The sequence below is a fragment of the Protomyctophum bolini genome (genome assembly GCF_963924005.1).
Source record: "Protomyctophum bolini genome assembly, chromosome: 1".
NCBI lineage: Eukaryota > Metazoa > Chordata > Actinopteri > Myctophiformes > Myctophidae > Protomyctophum > Protomyctophum bolini.
In genome coordinates this window covers 46,243,203-46,258,574 of record NC_137862.1, presented here as the reverse complement: position 1 = coordinate 46,258,574, position 15,372 = coordinate 46,243,203, and the positions used below count along the sequence as shown (strand labels likewise).

At 40.8% G+C, this 15,372-nt stretch overlaps 1 protein-coding gene across 1 annotated transcript; it reads right to left on the bottom strand.

Moving 5' to 3' along the window:
• Positions 1–156: 156 nt before the first annotated feature.
• got2b (glutamic-oxaloacetic transaminase 2b, mitochondrial) lies at positions 157–9,386 on the bottom strand. Its single transcript, XM_080760245.1, has 10 exons — positions 9,249–9,386; positions 5,494–5,650; positions 4,860–4,988; positions 4,520–4,579; positions 4,253–4,414; positions 4,058–4,162; positions 3,741–3,891; positions 2,827–2,992; positions 2,549–2,699; positions 157–1,472 (listed from the first exon to the last, which is right to left on the bottom strand). Exons 1-10 carry the CDS (start codon positions 9,329–9,331, stop codon positions 1,350–1,352), a joined length of 1,287 nt encoding a protein of 428 aa, XP_080616371.1. The 5' UTR covers positions 9,332–9,386; the 3' UTR covers positions 157–1,349.
• Between the last annotated feature and the right edge of the window lie 5,986 nt (positions 9,387–15,372).

Sequence of the window (15,372 nt, the reverse complement as noted above, 5' to 3'; positions counted from 1 at the left end):
GTTTATTCAGTTACACAAAATCAGGTCTCAGTAAAAGATTGGTATAATACAGGGCATTGAAATTTGATTGCTTTTTAGAACACTTGTTTATCGTTTACATTAGTCTTTATTTTAAAGATAATCAGCATGAGGGGAGAAAAAAAACACACATTCTAATTTCTTCTAGAATTGATTTATTGTTCGTTCAGAGTTAAGTACATGATCACAGATCAGTGACCCATTATTCACTGACTTTTCATTGGGGGAAAACATCGTTTGGACATTTATCCCTCAATAATCTGTCAATTTCTTAATGAGGCCAATATGTTATGAGTGGTAACATCCTTAAATGAGAACCAGATGCATTTTGTTATTTCCCCCCAAAGTTCAAATACGGAAAGAAATCAAGTTGGGTGTTTGGATTTTTTAGGGCATGAAAAAAGTTGCGTCTAGAAATTGTGCAAAGGAACCATCCATCAATAAAACCTTGTTAGAAGTCTCATGACTAGTGCTCGTGTTGCAAGGGAAGGGACATTGATTGAAGAGAACTGACTTACCGCTGTCTGTCACACAAGCAACCAACTACATTGAAATGCAAAATATTCCTACAGGACAAATACTGCATATAGGGAAGACAAGATAGAGCAATGACAAGAGGATACGATAATTAAGAGACAGAGGATACGATAATTAAGAGACAGTGGCCAGTCAATAATCATGTTGGTTCTTTCCTGAAACCAGATTGATTGACTGATTGTGCTTGTTGGTTGATAAGCAAGCAAAGCTCAACACTTTAGGTTTAGGGATTGTGGTAGTATATACACACACACACTGTAGAGTGTTATTCTACTGAAAGCGACAAAATGCCATATCTCCAATAAAGTGCTATGAGATTTTAATATAATGGTGTCAGCTTCAAGGAGGAAAACATAACTCTGGCGACATACATGAAGATCACAATTGCCCACAGCAGACAAATAAAGCTATGAGAAGAACAATCTAAAATGCAACCAGAATGTGTCCAAATAATAAATAAGCACAGACAAGGTCCTCAGATATCAGCCCTGCGGTCAGTAGTGAGGCAAGTTGTTTTACAACCTTTGACATAGTTGTCTCTCCAGCAGGAAGATAGATGTGTGTTTGGAAACTAAAAAGAAACAAACTGTTTAACAATAACCCCAATGCTAGAGACTCACTGGTCAAAGTTGAACTCATGACGAAATCCAATCAATAAAATGTCAAACCCAACATCCAGATCTTTCTCTATGATGGAATGAAAGGAAAATGGAGACAAATTAGAATTGACACACGGAGCTCCTCTTATAGAATATAGTTGCTTTGATGTCGTCTCTCCTACAGTATGTGTTCCTCTACTTGGTGACTGCATGGATTCCTTGTGCCAAGTATCCCACGTTGCCCGAAGTAACACCAGCCATGGAAATCCTGCCATCCTTGGTCATGTACACAGAGAACTCCTTCGTCAGGCGCTCAACCTGCAATAGGATTTATGGTCATATGGTCAGCAGCAGCACATACAGTGTGCATACCAGTACATTACAGTCACAATGGAATGACCATACTCTGCTCAAGGCAATTGTCTTTCTGTAGATCTTAAAGGACAACTTGGGGTTTTTTTCAACCAAGGAGTGTTTTTCGTGCAAAACTAATGCTTGGAATGGATTCAGAATCATGAAAACCCCCTAGTTTGACCCCTAGTTTGGCCATAGCCCAAATGTGCTGACTTAATCACATTTGTGATGACGGCTATGGCCATTGTTTGCCCAAGGAGTGTTTTTCTGGCTCCCAAGACATGTACAGACGTCCTGGGCACTGCATGGGATAATTCCCAGGACGTCCGTGGACATCTTGGGCACAAATTGTGTTAACACAAAAGCATCAGTGTCATTTTAGCTATATAGTGTATATAGCAACATATGTTTTTCAGAAAACAGTTATATAGTAGGCATTTGTAGAATCAGGCTTGGGTTAAATTGATCTTAGGGATCAATACCTGCGTGCGTGTGTATGTGTATTTTGTCAAGACAGACAATTGATAAATGGATACCTGCGTGTGTATGTGTATTTTGTCAAGACAGACAATTGATAAATGGATGAAGGTGCCTCTCAATCTTTTTTTTTTTTATCTACCTTTGGGAAAGTCTATTGCAGGAAGCTCAAAGAGCAATATGTCCGCCATTTAAAATGCGCCCTCTGTCTCCGTCTCTTCTTCTGAAGATGCAAGTAGGCCGGGCACAGCACATGCTTGCGACCAGCAGCAATAAGTTTGGTTTGATTATGTATATGTGTTTTCAAGCCTTATGACCTGCTTACAGAACAAGATAATAACAGACTGTCCCTTCATGATTCTTCACACCAAATTCTATCTAGGATTAGCAGAAGAAAATTAGACAAATTAAAAACATACACCCTACATACTTATTTGACCGAGCTCCCCCAGAACTGTTACTTTTGCCCATCAAAATTCCAGACCAAAACTCTTCCCCCCCAAAAATAGGGACACTACTGTTCAAGTGGACACACCCTGTAAAGAATATACGCATCCATGTACCTGTTCAGGTTTAAGGCCTGTGAAGCAGAACATGCCAATCTGATCGATAACATGCTGCCAGTTGTGGCTGGAGCCCTCCTTCTTCAGGCCAGCCTCCAGCTTTTCCCTCATCACGATGATGCGATTGGCCATGTCATGAACCTCCTCCAACCTGTTTGAAAAACAAAGTAAAATGATTGTAGTAACTTACGATAATGTTATGACATAAACAAGATCTGTGCTTAGACTATATGTACATCCAAATCTCACACACACATACACAAATTCTAAAGACATACCACAGTGAACGCAGTTCTGGTGTGTTAAGGATGGTTGCTGCGATTCTGGCACCATTCATTGGTGGATTCGAGTAAATGGGTCTGATAAGAATCTTAAGTTGAGACTCAACCCTCTTGGTCTCCTCTGCATCCTTGCACACAACTGTGAACCCGCCAACACGCTCACCTGTTTATAAAAACACATAGTGTCAAACAACTTCTGATCTAAGCAAAGTATTTCTGCCGTAAATAAATCATTTAATATTATGCATTTGCCAATGTTGGCCTGTAAATGAGCCACTGTTACACAGTACACAAGATATTACATTAATACACAATTTTAACAACTTTCTTTTGGTGATTTTATCTACTTTATGACAATGTACCTTGTGAATGGTATAGTAGCACACTTTCAATTTATCATTCACACCAGTAGGTGGCAGTAAGGCTAAAGAAATAAATCTCCCCAAATCCACTGGTCAAGGTGTCATGTGTTCCATCTGATGGCATTTTAATGATGGGTAGTGGGTACATGGTGTCAAACGGAACAGAAATAAGTTTATTTTGCTATGCAGCAGTTGAGGAGAACGCAACTGTGTATTCTTATAAGCACTGAACATGCATATGATTTTTAGTCCAAACTTCTCACATACAGTTTTGAGTAGTTCAATTTGAAAGATTTTTTATAGTTTACTCTTTCCACTTCTGAACAATCCTGCATTGACTGTTGAGCAATGTCCCATGTCAACACAGAAAAAGAACAAAGGAGGTTTACCATGATAGCCATTAGTTGTGTAACAAGAATGACTTAAACCCTTTCGCTCTTTCTTCAACTACTTAAACCCCATATGGTTGAGTGGAGTCACTCAGTTCTCTATGCTTGTAACTTTTGTTTTGGTGCTACGTTAAGTTTAATATCATGATAGTGTACTGACCATAGAGACCCATATTCTTTGCAAAGGACTGAGAGAGAACGACGTTGTGACCCTGTTCAATGAAGTAACGTACAGCCCAGGCGTCTTTATCGATGTCTCCACTGGCAAAGCCTTGATAGGCCATGTCAAAGAACACCAGCAGGTCCCGTTTCTTAGAAGTGAAAAGGATGAAAGAGTGAAGAAAACAGGCAATTAACTAATGTGAAATAACTTGTTTTCACACAATGGTTAATCTTGGTTGTACTCCAAGTCCTGACTTTGACAAGGTGCACTAGTGTGTAGCAACAAAAGTTTAAGGAGAGTTAGTGCATTCTCACCTTAATCATTTCAGAGAGCTCTTTCCATTGTTCTGGCTTGGGGTCCACACCAGTAGGGTTGTGGGCACATGCATGCAGCAGGATCACACTCTTTTCTGGGATTTGCTGTGGAATAAAAATCACACAGGTCAACACCTCAATTCTACATCTTCTCAAGTCATTCTTAAACCCCTAAATACCTGTCTCTTCACATACCGAAATATCATCAAGTGCCCCTTTGAAGTCAAAGCCACAGGTGGAAGGATCGTAATATCTGTATGCTTTGAGCTGCATGCCAGCGTCCTTGAAGATGGGTGTGTGGTTACCCCAGGAAGGCTTGGGCAGGTACACATCACGAGGCCCACCATGGAAACGAGACTGGAACAAAGGAAAGGATTTAATGACTAATCCATCCAACCCTCAACCTACATTAATAAACATGTATGACTTGAAAAATAATGGGGGAAAAAAAAAGGTCCAAACCAGGAAATTGGCTCCGATGCGAAGAGATCCGGTTCCTGAGATGGTTTGGACAGTGATGCTCTGTACATGGAAGAGAATGATTACTGTAGTGGCTTTACCATATCAAGTACTTAAAATTAAGACATTATCACGCTAGTTTATTTATAATTATTCATTTGTGAAATACAGATATAGCTAATGGTATGAGAAAAAATATGTAAAAAAGTACTAAGGTACACCTTTTTGTACTCTTAGGCTAATAAAGATCTAGTGGTGGTGCAGCACACTAGCGCCCTCTATTGACGGGCCACCAGTGCCAGCCACTGATCATGAGTAAAGCAGCTAAAAACAAACAACTTACTCTGCCACTCTTCAAGACCTCATTATTATCTCCAAAAGCAAGCTGGGCACACACTTTGGTAAATTCCCCCAGACCACCAATCCCAAGGTACTCCTTATCCATCTGCTTAGCTGCAATCAGAGCCTCTGCCTATAAGGAAAATTCAAAATGCAAGATTACAGAAAGAAGCATGTTGATTCCTTTTGAATACACAATAGCTTCTTAATTCAAGTTAATTGCATTTGCTACAAGCATAAAATAACTGTACACCCTTATGGTGATTTAGTAAAGAAATTCCCCTAATTAAAAACACGTGTGCCGTAGGCCTAAGACATGTTCCACTGCTATAGCAGCCGAGGTAAGGATGACAGTGCAATAATGAACCAATGAGAAACATACAGACGTGCAACACCCCTAAACCTAAAAACATCACAAATCTTGCACTTAATCTTATACTCCATAGTGGAATATATGTGACCAAATTTGACTGACTGGACTTTTGTGTCATATGAAAGCAGGGAATCATAGCTTCAAACTGACATATTGGTTGTTCAGTTTGACCCACCAGTTTTGGAGATTTGGCTTATAGAGTAATGACTTGCCCCTTGCGGTGGGGGTTACACCTTTGGGGATAGAGAGAGAGAGATCACTTTACCTTGCGGACACAGCTGAGCACGAAGGGCTTGCCATTGTCGTCTCTGTACGCCCCGACACCCAAGTTCATCTTCTTGGGGTTGGTGTCTTTCTTGAAAGCCTCACTCACTCCCAGGATGGGATCTGGGGGGCCCATCTGCACTCCACCCCACCATGAGCTGCAAGGAAGCCCAATAAGTGAATGGTAGAAAGACACACACATTGGATAATAAGAGCGTGTGGCAGGGAGGGATCATATGAGGGTCAAGGATGGGTCATGGGTGATGAGGCAGGGTCAAGAGTCAGATGTAAATAGTGTGCACTCACTGCACTATAAATAAACTCTTAAACCAGAAACGACAGAAATAGGAAAAGCATGTGAAGGAGAAAACTAGTTTCACTCCAATTCACAGGAAATTGTATTAATAAGCAATCTATACAGCTCATCGCCAACACTGATTGCACTTAGTTTATAACACTTCTGCCGTTATTCTCTCGTACTCTGGCTTCTGTGTGCAGTCACTGCAGTGCCACCCCAGACAGTTTTAGGTTTCTTGCTTAAATATTAAATATGATCTGTCCTTAACCCTATATTAATTTGAATTTTTAATCCTATATGAGCCCAATTGCAAACACATATCCCTGCTTCAGCTTCTGATGACTGACATTGACCTCTAAGTTTATGTTTTGACCATTTTTCGATTAGTCATTTCACATGTCATGCTGTTGATTTCCATTACAAATGCACAAAGTAGCCTCAGGCAGTTTAATGTAGAAATCAAGGTTGCGCATCATTGCACAATGTTGAAATCAAGGTTGCGCATCATTGCACAACTTCTGAAGTGGGAACTGGGCATACCTGCGGAAAAGAATGTTGAAATTGTCTGAGGTTGAAGGAAACTTTGATAGTGGAAAATTCAATGACCAAAAACTATTTGAGAGAGAATATACAGAACGCTGGCAAATTTAGCAGACTGATGTGCGAGAGCAAGCCATTAACGGTATGTGAACTTGAGCTAAAAGAAAGATGGGTATTTTTTTCCAATGTTAATGTTTAACAATTAAATAACTAATGAATATAATATAAATAACTAATGAATGTCGACACATTCATTAGAAGGGCAATAGTCGTCATGAGATGCAGGGATCTTTGTTTCCAATAAGTCTGTGGAGTTTGATGCAGAAATTAGAATAGACTTAATGGTCCATTCCACGCATGCATGTTGCACATAAATATCTTAAAATCTATTTAAGTGAAATACCCCTTTAACTCGTCACCCGCCCGTCAACTTGGAGCATGCCAACCTAATTAGCCATTCTCATATCCCAGTCTGTGACCACCAACTCAAGTTCAATATGGCTTAAATGTTAGTTACTTCCAGGTAATTATTCTGGTAAATCTGCAGCACGGAGTCAATGTCTAGCTCCAACAATTACATTGCCATTTATGGACATAATTGTCACCATCCCAGATGCATTGTAATTTAAATCAATAGCAAACCTTCAATATTGAAAATGTGTGTCTTCACGTTTAAGTTATATGTCAAATCTTATAGTAAACCTCTTTCACATGACACCAGGCTAAGGCTACACACAGCTAATCAGCTAACAGTGGTCCTAGTGGATTAGAGTTAACAGGCTTGGACATTACAGGAGACAATGTGCATACATTGTTGGTAAAATACAATGTTCATAAGGTCAGTCTCAATGTCTCATTCATGTCATGGAACCATGTAATATATGTATGTATACACACACACACACACGTCACACACACACACACACGTAAAGCCCATGCATGAACTATCACGAAATATCACCCACTCAGTGTCATCACCTGTGGGCTGTTGCAGAGACATTTTTTTTATCTCACAGCTAATTGAACTGCTATAAATGCCCAATCATAAACCATTTTATTTTGTGCATATACAATGCATTTATTTTCTTCTACACGGAAACCAATAACTATGTGAAAGTCCCCTTTCCTTTCAACAGCTTTTGGTAATGAGCTAATTGTCACAATCACCTTTGCTTGATAAATGTAGACTAAATTATGTTGAATGTAAAATGACATTTCATGCACTCACTGAAGACAGCTTGGAGCTAAAATTAGACCTAAAGCTGTAAAAGTAGTGCCAGAGGCACAGACAACCAGACAGATAACAAATAAGGTTGAATGTTTATAAGTTGCATTATTATTTTTGTGAATAACTTAGCTTGAACTGCTGAACTGATTGAGAAGACAATGGCCGACTGTATTAATATAGCTTAGCCATCTATAGAGATCTGTACTCACTGTTGAGCACAGATACAGAAAACGATCACTTGTCCAAAGCTGTGTTATTGCAGGAGTGGAGTAGGAGTAGAGTGCGTGTGTGCATGCAGTGTGCACACAAAACCTTTGAACGTCTGAACTTACAAACATCAGACACTGACATCAAGGTCCCAGTGCCAGGGTTCAATGGCCCTACTTAATTAGAATGGCCTACTGTTGATTTTGGTCAAATAACTATAGGCCTTGTTTATTGTAAATTTAAATTCAGAATTTGAAAGCCAACCGCCACGCCAAGTATGTATTCCTTACATAGAATACATACTTTACAAAATGATAGACTTGATCCAGGGCCAGAGTCTGCATCGGTTGCATTCAAACTTGCATAATGTAAGTTTGAATGCAACCGATGCAGACTCTAGCCCTGGATCAAGCCCATCATCGATGCATTTTATTGAGTGTCTGACAAATGATATGATAGTCTTGATCCAAGCCAACTTAACCAAGGCAAATACGCAGAGCATTGGATTTGGACAGACACATTTTGAATGACAGGACTCACGTGTGCATATGACACGTTCTGAAATTATACATTCATACATTATTTTCCTGTAAAAACCACTGCAGTAAAAACGACCATCACTGTAAAGTATTTGCCCTCCAAAGAGAACGCGAAAGGACACACTGACGGGTGATGACAACCATGGATGACAGACCATCGTCCTCGGGTCTAGACTCGAACCAATCAACGTCCTCGGGTCTAGATTCGAACCAATCAACGACCAAAGTCAAGATCACGATAACCAATTATCTTGTGCGAAATTCCACAACTACGGGACGTCGCTTGGATCAAACAGGCGAACGCCGCGATTCATTGCGACCCTGAAGAGGAAATACTACCCACGGAAATGTTACGTAAAATAACTTTGTGACTGCACCGATTTAGCCTAAATGAAGATAAAATCAGAGGAGACAGCAGCGTGTAAAGTATCATTATTCAGATCTAGTAGCAGTCGTTCAACAATAGATGAATAAAGACAGCTGAATGTAGGCCTGTGGGTGTCCGTTTGACCGCTATCTGCATTAGCTATATTAGCTACTTGGTTAACCTAACCGAGGTGTATTAGCTACTATAGCTACTGGGTTAACAGAGGTGTAATTGTAAACCAGGAGGCTCAGCCTCAGTGAAGCTCGCTGGCCGGTCTGTCGAGTATCATAAGAGCTATACTAGCTAAACGTTAGCATAGCATACCTACAAGCTCACAGCGCATCCTAGACGCGACGCGCTGTGAGCTTGTAGGTCAGTGTTAAAACTCCTTGTAGAAGAAGCTACTAAACACAGACAAGCAGCAGCAGGAACACCTGACCCAGAGCCTTAGATTCTATTACATGGCTCTGACCTGACCGACTCCGAGCGACACATTCATGAATGAATGGTGACTGACAAACGCCCGACGAACGAAGGATGGGTTCTTTTTAAAAGGACAATGCGGGAGGCACGGTACCTGTTGCGGGTGGACAGAGCTCCCAGGGACGGGGAGATGTTCCCGACGCAGAAGATCACCTTGCTGGACTTGAGGAGGGCCATGGTTGTTGCAACACATACACAGTCAGACTGTGGAGAACGAGCGGACGGACCTGATGTAAAGGGCACGCACTAAGCAGCACGCTACGTGACGTAGGCACGTTCTGGTCACGTGGTGTTTGCGTCAAAGGCAAAACGTGCGCGAGCCTCTATCCTCTATGGCGCGAGCCCGTGTGACTACAATATGATTGATTGATTGAAACATTTATTTCCCAGTATGTAGAATGGGTACATTTCAAACGAAAGCACAAGTCAATACAAAAACTGCTACTTTTGAGGACGAAACCGAAAAGCACTAGACTTTACATCATCAGGGTCCTCCATTTTCAATTAATCAGAACATTTAAAGATGTACAAATATACACTTCTATTATGAAAACAGGAAATGATCATATAAAGAAAGTGAAAAACATGTGCAGTATGGGAAAAATAAGGGGTGGGGTGGGGATTGATTGATTGATTGATTGAATACTATCAACAGGCAGTTGTGGAAAAGTTATACACATTATTTTACTTATACAATGCGTTATGATGCGACACATGTGAGCTTGTAGAGCGGCTATCCTATTTTCAAATGACCGAAATATAACTGAAGTGGTTACTGACTTACTTAACTTACTTAAGTTTGCAAATAGTACAGTGCAGAGCAGCTAAAGTGGCACGACTTTCAATGGTTCTAAAAAGCACATCAGCACCAATTTCACAAACCACACCAAGGATGCCCAGTAGCAATCCTATGCCCATGTAGCGCACTAGCCTACACAATACATTTGATTGATTGATTGAAGTATGTATTAACAGTTTGCAGAATTACAGGTCCACCTTGTTCAATTCATCCTAACATTTAGAGACATACAAATATACACTTCTATATACCAAAAAACAGGAAATCATCATCATAAGGGAGGTAAAAAGGGATTCAGTTTTTATGGGGGCCAGTTTCGAATTGCAGCCCGTCCGTAGGTGCCCTTTGATAGCAGTTTTGAAGGAGTCAAGGGATTCACATGTCTTAATGACCGCATAGGACCCCTGGGCCACCAACATGCAAAGGGGCCCCCCTTGTTTTTGGAGACCTCCCTCTGGAAGCCTTATGGATAAACTGAGGGTTTAAACACAATAACATGCATCATAATGATGGTTTAGGACAGGGGTTTTCAACAGGTCGTCCGTGGAGGTATTGCATGTGGTCCCTGACCCGACCATGCATTTAGTAATGTAGGATTTGTAGATTGTTTTTTACATTTTCTTTCTACTAGTTGAAAACAGTGTACTGAATGACCTGGTGACATTGATGACCGTCCATGCAGTCATTTACTGACAGTGACAAGTGGGAGGTCAAGAAATTCAACAGAAAAAGAGAGTTAAAATCTCAAGAGGGGGAAGTTCACCGGAATGTCTGGATGAGTCATTATTATTAGGAAATTATTAGTCAATGGACCATTGGTTGAGAGTTGAAACACAGCGGGATGTTGTATACACATGGGATGCATAAAGTGATACAAAAGCACTAATCTTAGGCCATATCCCCACCCAACACAACAGTGGTACCCAGGTTGATTCTAAGTCAGGATGGCGGTCCCTCATTCACAATCAGTTGAAAACCACTGGTTTAGGACATTTGGTGTTATTTTATTGACATGATAAGCCCATTACTGGCAAAAGGTTCAAAGGTAACTGTTATTAACTTTTCATTTTTTGGGGGCCCCTAAACTTGAGCCTCCATTGTGACAGCAATGCGGTCACACGGAGGCTGAAGCTCAGGGGCACCCCTAGCTCAGAGGCCCCTGGGCCTGGGGCCAAAAGGCCTGTTGGATAATGACCATTGGTAGGGCGTTCCACATTTTGGTGGCATAGGAGCGAAATTAATTTAGTCCCTTGTTTGTGCCAAATCAGGGTTGCACATGGCTTGTTGAGCTCCATCTGGTGTTGTGGGTGTGGACTACATTAGTACAGGTACAGGGGTATCTTAGTGGTGTATCAAATCTTGTGGACCAGACGCAAGATGCTGTACTCTGTCGTCAACCCTAAACCATTCCAGCCTGTCAAAGTCAATGTGTATCAATTCATTCAAATAATACAATTTTGCTATTAAACAGAGCAAAAGACCCTGGCTCTCTGTTGTAAAAGGGACGGTCTCTATAAAACTGCCTTAATAAAGGCTGTTTCCTCCCATTTCCTCTGGGAAATCTCATTATCTCATGGTTCAATAACATTTGACTTTATGGAAAGTGGGAGTCGGTGGGAGTGAGTACGATACAAAAAGGCCTACACTAAGATTCTCTCCAATTACCCTTATATAAGATATATACATTGAAAGCATTGGACTGGTTGGTTGGCCCAACCTGCAGTATAACACTGTTAAAGCTGTTCTTTTAAATATTAGGGTTTAAATATTAAATGTCAAGCATGTATCAAATAAATAATGTATATCTTATTAGCCCTAATACTTTACCTTATTTCCTACCATTTGGTCCACAGATCAATAGGCTTACAATTCATCTTAATTAAGTGCTCGCCAGACCAGACTACCAGATAATAAACAGTGGCAGGCGGCGGCGCCCGTCTTGATGACATTTTACTCATCCACAAGCATTTGTAGTTCTTAGTTTGTCCACTTGAGGGCGACATGTTACAATGGGACCGTTTTGGGACGTTGTGATCTGAGCTGAGCTGTAGACTTAATTCACTCACACGTAGGCCTATTATACGGTTGAGAACTTGGTTTGATTGATTGAGTGAATACTTTATTAGGCAGAAATGGAAAGGTACAGTCCAAGACATTTAGGCTAACACTAAAAAGTCCTGGGGACTTTGCCTTGTGGTCCCAAGTATTCAATTCATAAACATAGCATAAAAATAGCACAATAATTGAGTTTACCTCCCCTTGTGGTCTCCGGATTTCCAGGCCTGTTTGTCAGGGCATTCCATTTTGGTACCAGATCTTTGTCGCTCTGGGTGGGTGGGTCAGAAAATTGGAGTATTATCCAGATTTCTTTTGTGCGCTAGAAAATTGGGAAAATTAGCCAATATTTGATGTTTGTTCTGAAGCAAACAGCCAATTACTACTGTCGATCAGATTACCTGTATACTACCTTGGGCGTTACTCACTTTGAAGAAGTAGTTAAGTGGCCACACCCGTGTGAACTGAGTGTTGCAACCCCCCCCCCCCCCCCCCCCCCCTCTCTCTCTCTCTCTCTCTCTCTCTCTCTCTCTGTCTCATTAGCAGGCAATAGTGCAGCACACTCTCATAACATATTTGAATATACCAAACACACTATCAAAAGCTGACTAGAATGTACAAGAGAAGTGCTAAGGGTATGAAGAGGTGAGTTTTCAGATTGGCAGAAAATGGGAAATGAGCATGGCTGCAAGGGGGGGAGTGTTCACAGGGCCCAAAAAGTGAAAAAGTCCAAAAATACCATTTAGGGTGTTTTATTTTTCCCCAATGTCGCATTAGTCACAGTGGAAAGGCCTTAAAGGCAAAACAAGAACAATAAAAACCCAACAGACAAGATACTGTGGCAGGCAAAAATTAAAAACCCTTGAAGGAAGGAGAGCTTGCCTCCCCTTGTGGTCTCCTGATATGGATTTTCAGGCCTGTTTGTCAGGGCATTCCATATTTTGGTACCAGATCTTTGTCGCTCTCTCTAGTATTTTGGCTGTGGGTCAGAAAATTGGAGTATTATCCAGATTTCTAGCTTTCCCTAGGTGTTGTGCTCGGCAATTGGCAATTCCGTACACATAATACTACTAGTGAAAGCCACACATCCAAAACTGTAGTAGTGCAATATGTCCGGATTTTGGAGTTTTCTAGGCATGTATGTACGGAATTGCCAATCCCTGCTATTTGACCGTGTTTGGGTGAGATCGGGCTCGTCGTTACCTGGGCCATATAGGGAACGTGTGTGTCACGGCCGTCACAGACTTGCTGTATCTCTGAAAAGGCAGCTAGATCGCATGCCTTTATGTCCACATTCTGTAGCGAGACATGAGCGAGACACACACACACGCACATTCACACGCACGCCATGCACACACACACACACACACACACACACACACACACACACACACACACACACACACACTTGCATAATCATTCATAAAAAGCCCAAGTGTACCAAATTTGCTTTGACATGTTATGACACTACATGTGTGTTGGATTGCCCATATGACATGATCACTGTGCACAACTGGTGCAGTAGAGTAAGTCATCACCAACACCGGGTGCGAGCAACAACCGCAAGCCAGTTCAATGTCAAACAGATTTGTCTCAATATATAGACTGTCTCTGGGTGCAACGCAATAACAGTTGTTTATATTCTCCCCCTTTTGCACACTGCACACGCACAATCCCACAATATTGTCATCACATGCCCAGTCATAGAAAAAGTGAAAGATGTAGGGCATGCCTTCTGGTGAAGAGTTGTGCTCAGTGGAGCACACCTTTCTATAAAGTAGTCGGGTTGGAATCCCCAATGTATGCCAATGTGTGCAAACTTCCCTCATCCTCACATTTTGTGCATCTTCTGCAAATTATTTTCCAGCAGAATAAATGCATTACAGACAGAAACAACAACGTGTAAATCCGATGAGTACTATCTATTTGACACCATTTTGAAGGAGGCGGGTGTTCCAAAACCCATCAAGGATTTGTCACATTACAGTATATCCCTTTATCGCTCAGGCTATAGAGTGAATTCTTGAGAAGCTTAGGAGTGTTCCTTTATCAAGTGTGGAGGGTTGTACTTTCAAGTAAGTGAGTTTAATTAAAGATGAAAGGGCTGCTGATGATTAATTGATGGAAGGTAGAATGTTCTACTATGCAGCTGAAAAAAATGGGGGGTGCCAATGCCAACTCACCAGTATGAGTTACAGAAATGTGATAGTTTGTGCTGAAAATTGGCTACCTTATAGACAGACATAAAACTATTTATATAATAACTGAGTGTTCATGTTCACCCATTTGAGTTTAAACGGGGAAACATGACTAAAGTAAGCTTTTTAAGAGCACATTGTAACCTACATATTTTCTTTTAAATATTCCAACTGTGAGGCTGAAGTATGCATTTCAGAGCTACTTGACAGATATGATACATTTATCAATTCTTTGTTTTATTTTAGTTTATTTTAGTTTTTCTAGGCTCATGTACGAGGATTCGTACATGAGCAGTACAATTCACATCTTGCTGTTCTCATGATTACACTACTTGTCTTTATGTACCACTTCATCACTGGATGCCACAGAGACATAGAGCGCCTCGGAAACTCTCATCTATGGAAATGAAATATGACTCTCTTCAAGTATCATCTTTCTTTTTTTACCAGGAGATTATAGAGGAATGCACTGTAAAGTCCTGAGTGGTAATCTAACTCTGACTCAAGAGTTTCAAATGGATCAAATACTCAGGTTTTTATATAGTGTGAGAGTGGGGCATGGCAGAGATGACATGGCTTGTTGGACCATCCTATCTTCACTGAACTGCAGACATTCTCCACTCCCAAGGCAGCAACTTAAACATTTCCAGAGCTCCCTCCATAAGTGCAGTGCTTTCATTTACATCTGTCAAGTGGCCCTGACTCACTTTAGCTCCTTGCTTCAAGATGAAAGAACATCTAACAGAATCATATTGTCAAATCTAATGGGTGAGGTGTCAGGAAGTCGAAACATTATGTTCTCAACATTGTTTTTCCTTTCAAAGTACAAAATATGATTGTTCATCGATTACCAAACATAGATGAGCCTTAAGAGAATGACAATATTGACAAAAGCAGCATTTGCCCACTCAAAACCATGCAAAAAAGGTGACACTGTCAAAGGTGACACATGAAGAAGGTATATGGCCGAAAGGTAATAATAACGGATGCTTGAGTGTGCGGATGCTCATGCTCTTTTCACTCACTTTAAAGACAGCAAGGCAACAATTATTATTCTGATATTCATATTGTTTTTATTCATTCCCTCAAAGACATCTTCTACAGATAAGTACGAGCCAAATCCAAATGTTATAAAAGTGACAGGTATTAGAGATGTCAGTGTGATG

Bases quoted from the DNA above. Each gene is read 5' to 3' on its own strand.
- got2b (XM_080760245.1), bottom strand. From the start codon at position 9,331: ATGGCCCTCCTCAAGTCCAGCAAGGTGATCTTCTGCGTCGGGAACATC. The intron at 4,580-4,859 runs GTAAGTTGTTTG...TTCCATGTACAG, and splicing joins AGGTCTTGAAGAGTGGCAGA to AGCATCACTGTCCAAACCAT. The intron at 2,993-3,740 runs GTCAGTACACTA...TTTTATAAACAG, and splicing joins AAAGAATATGGGTCTCTATG to GTGAGCGTGTTGGCGGGTTC.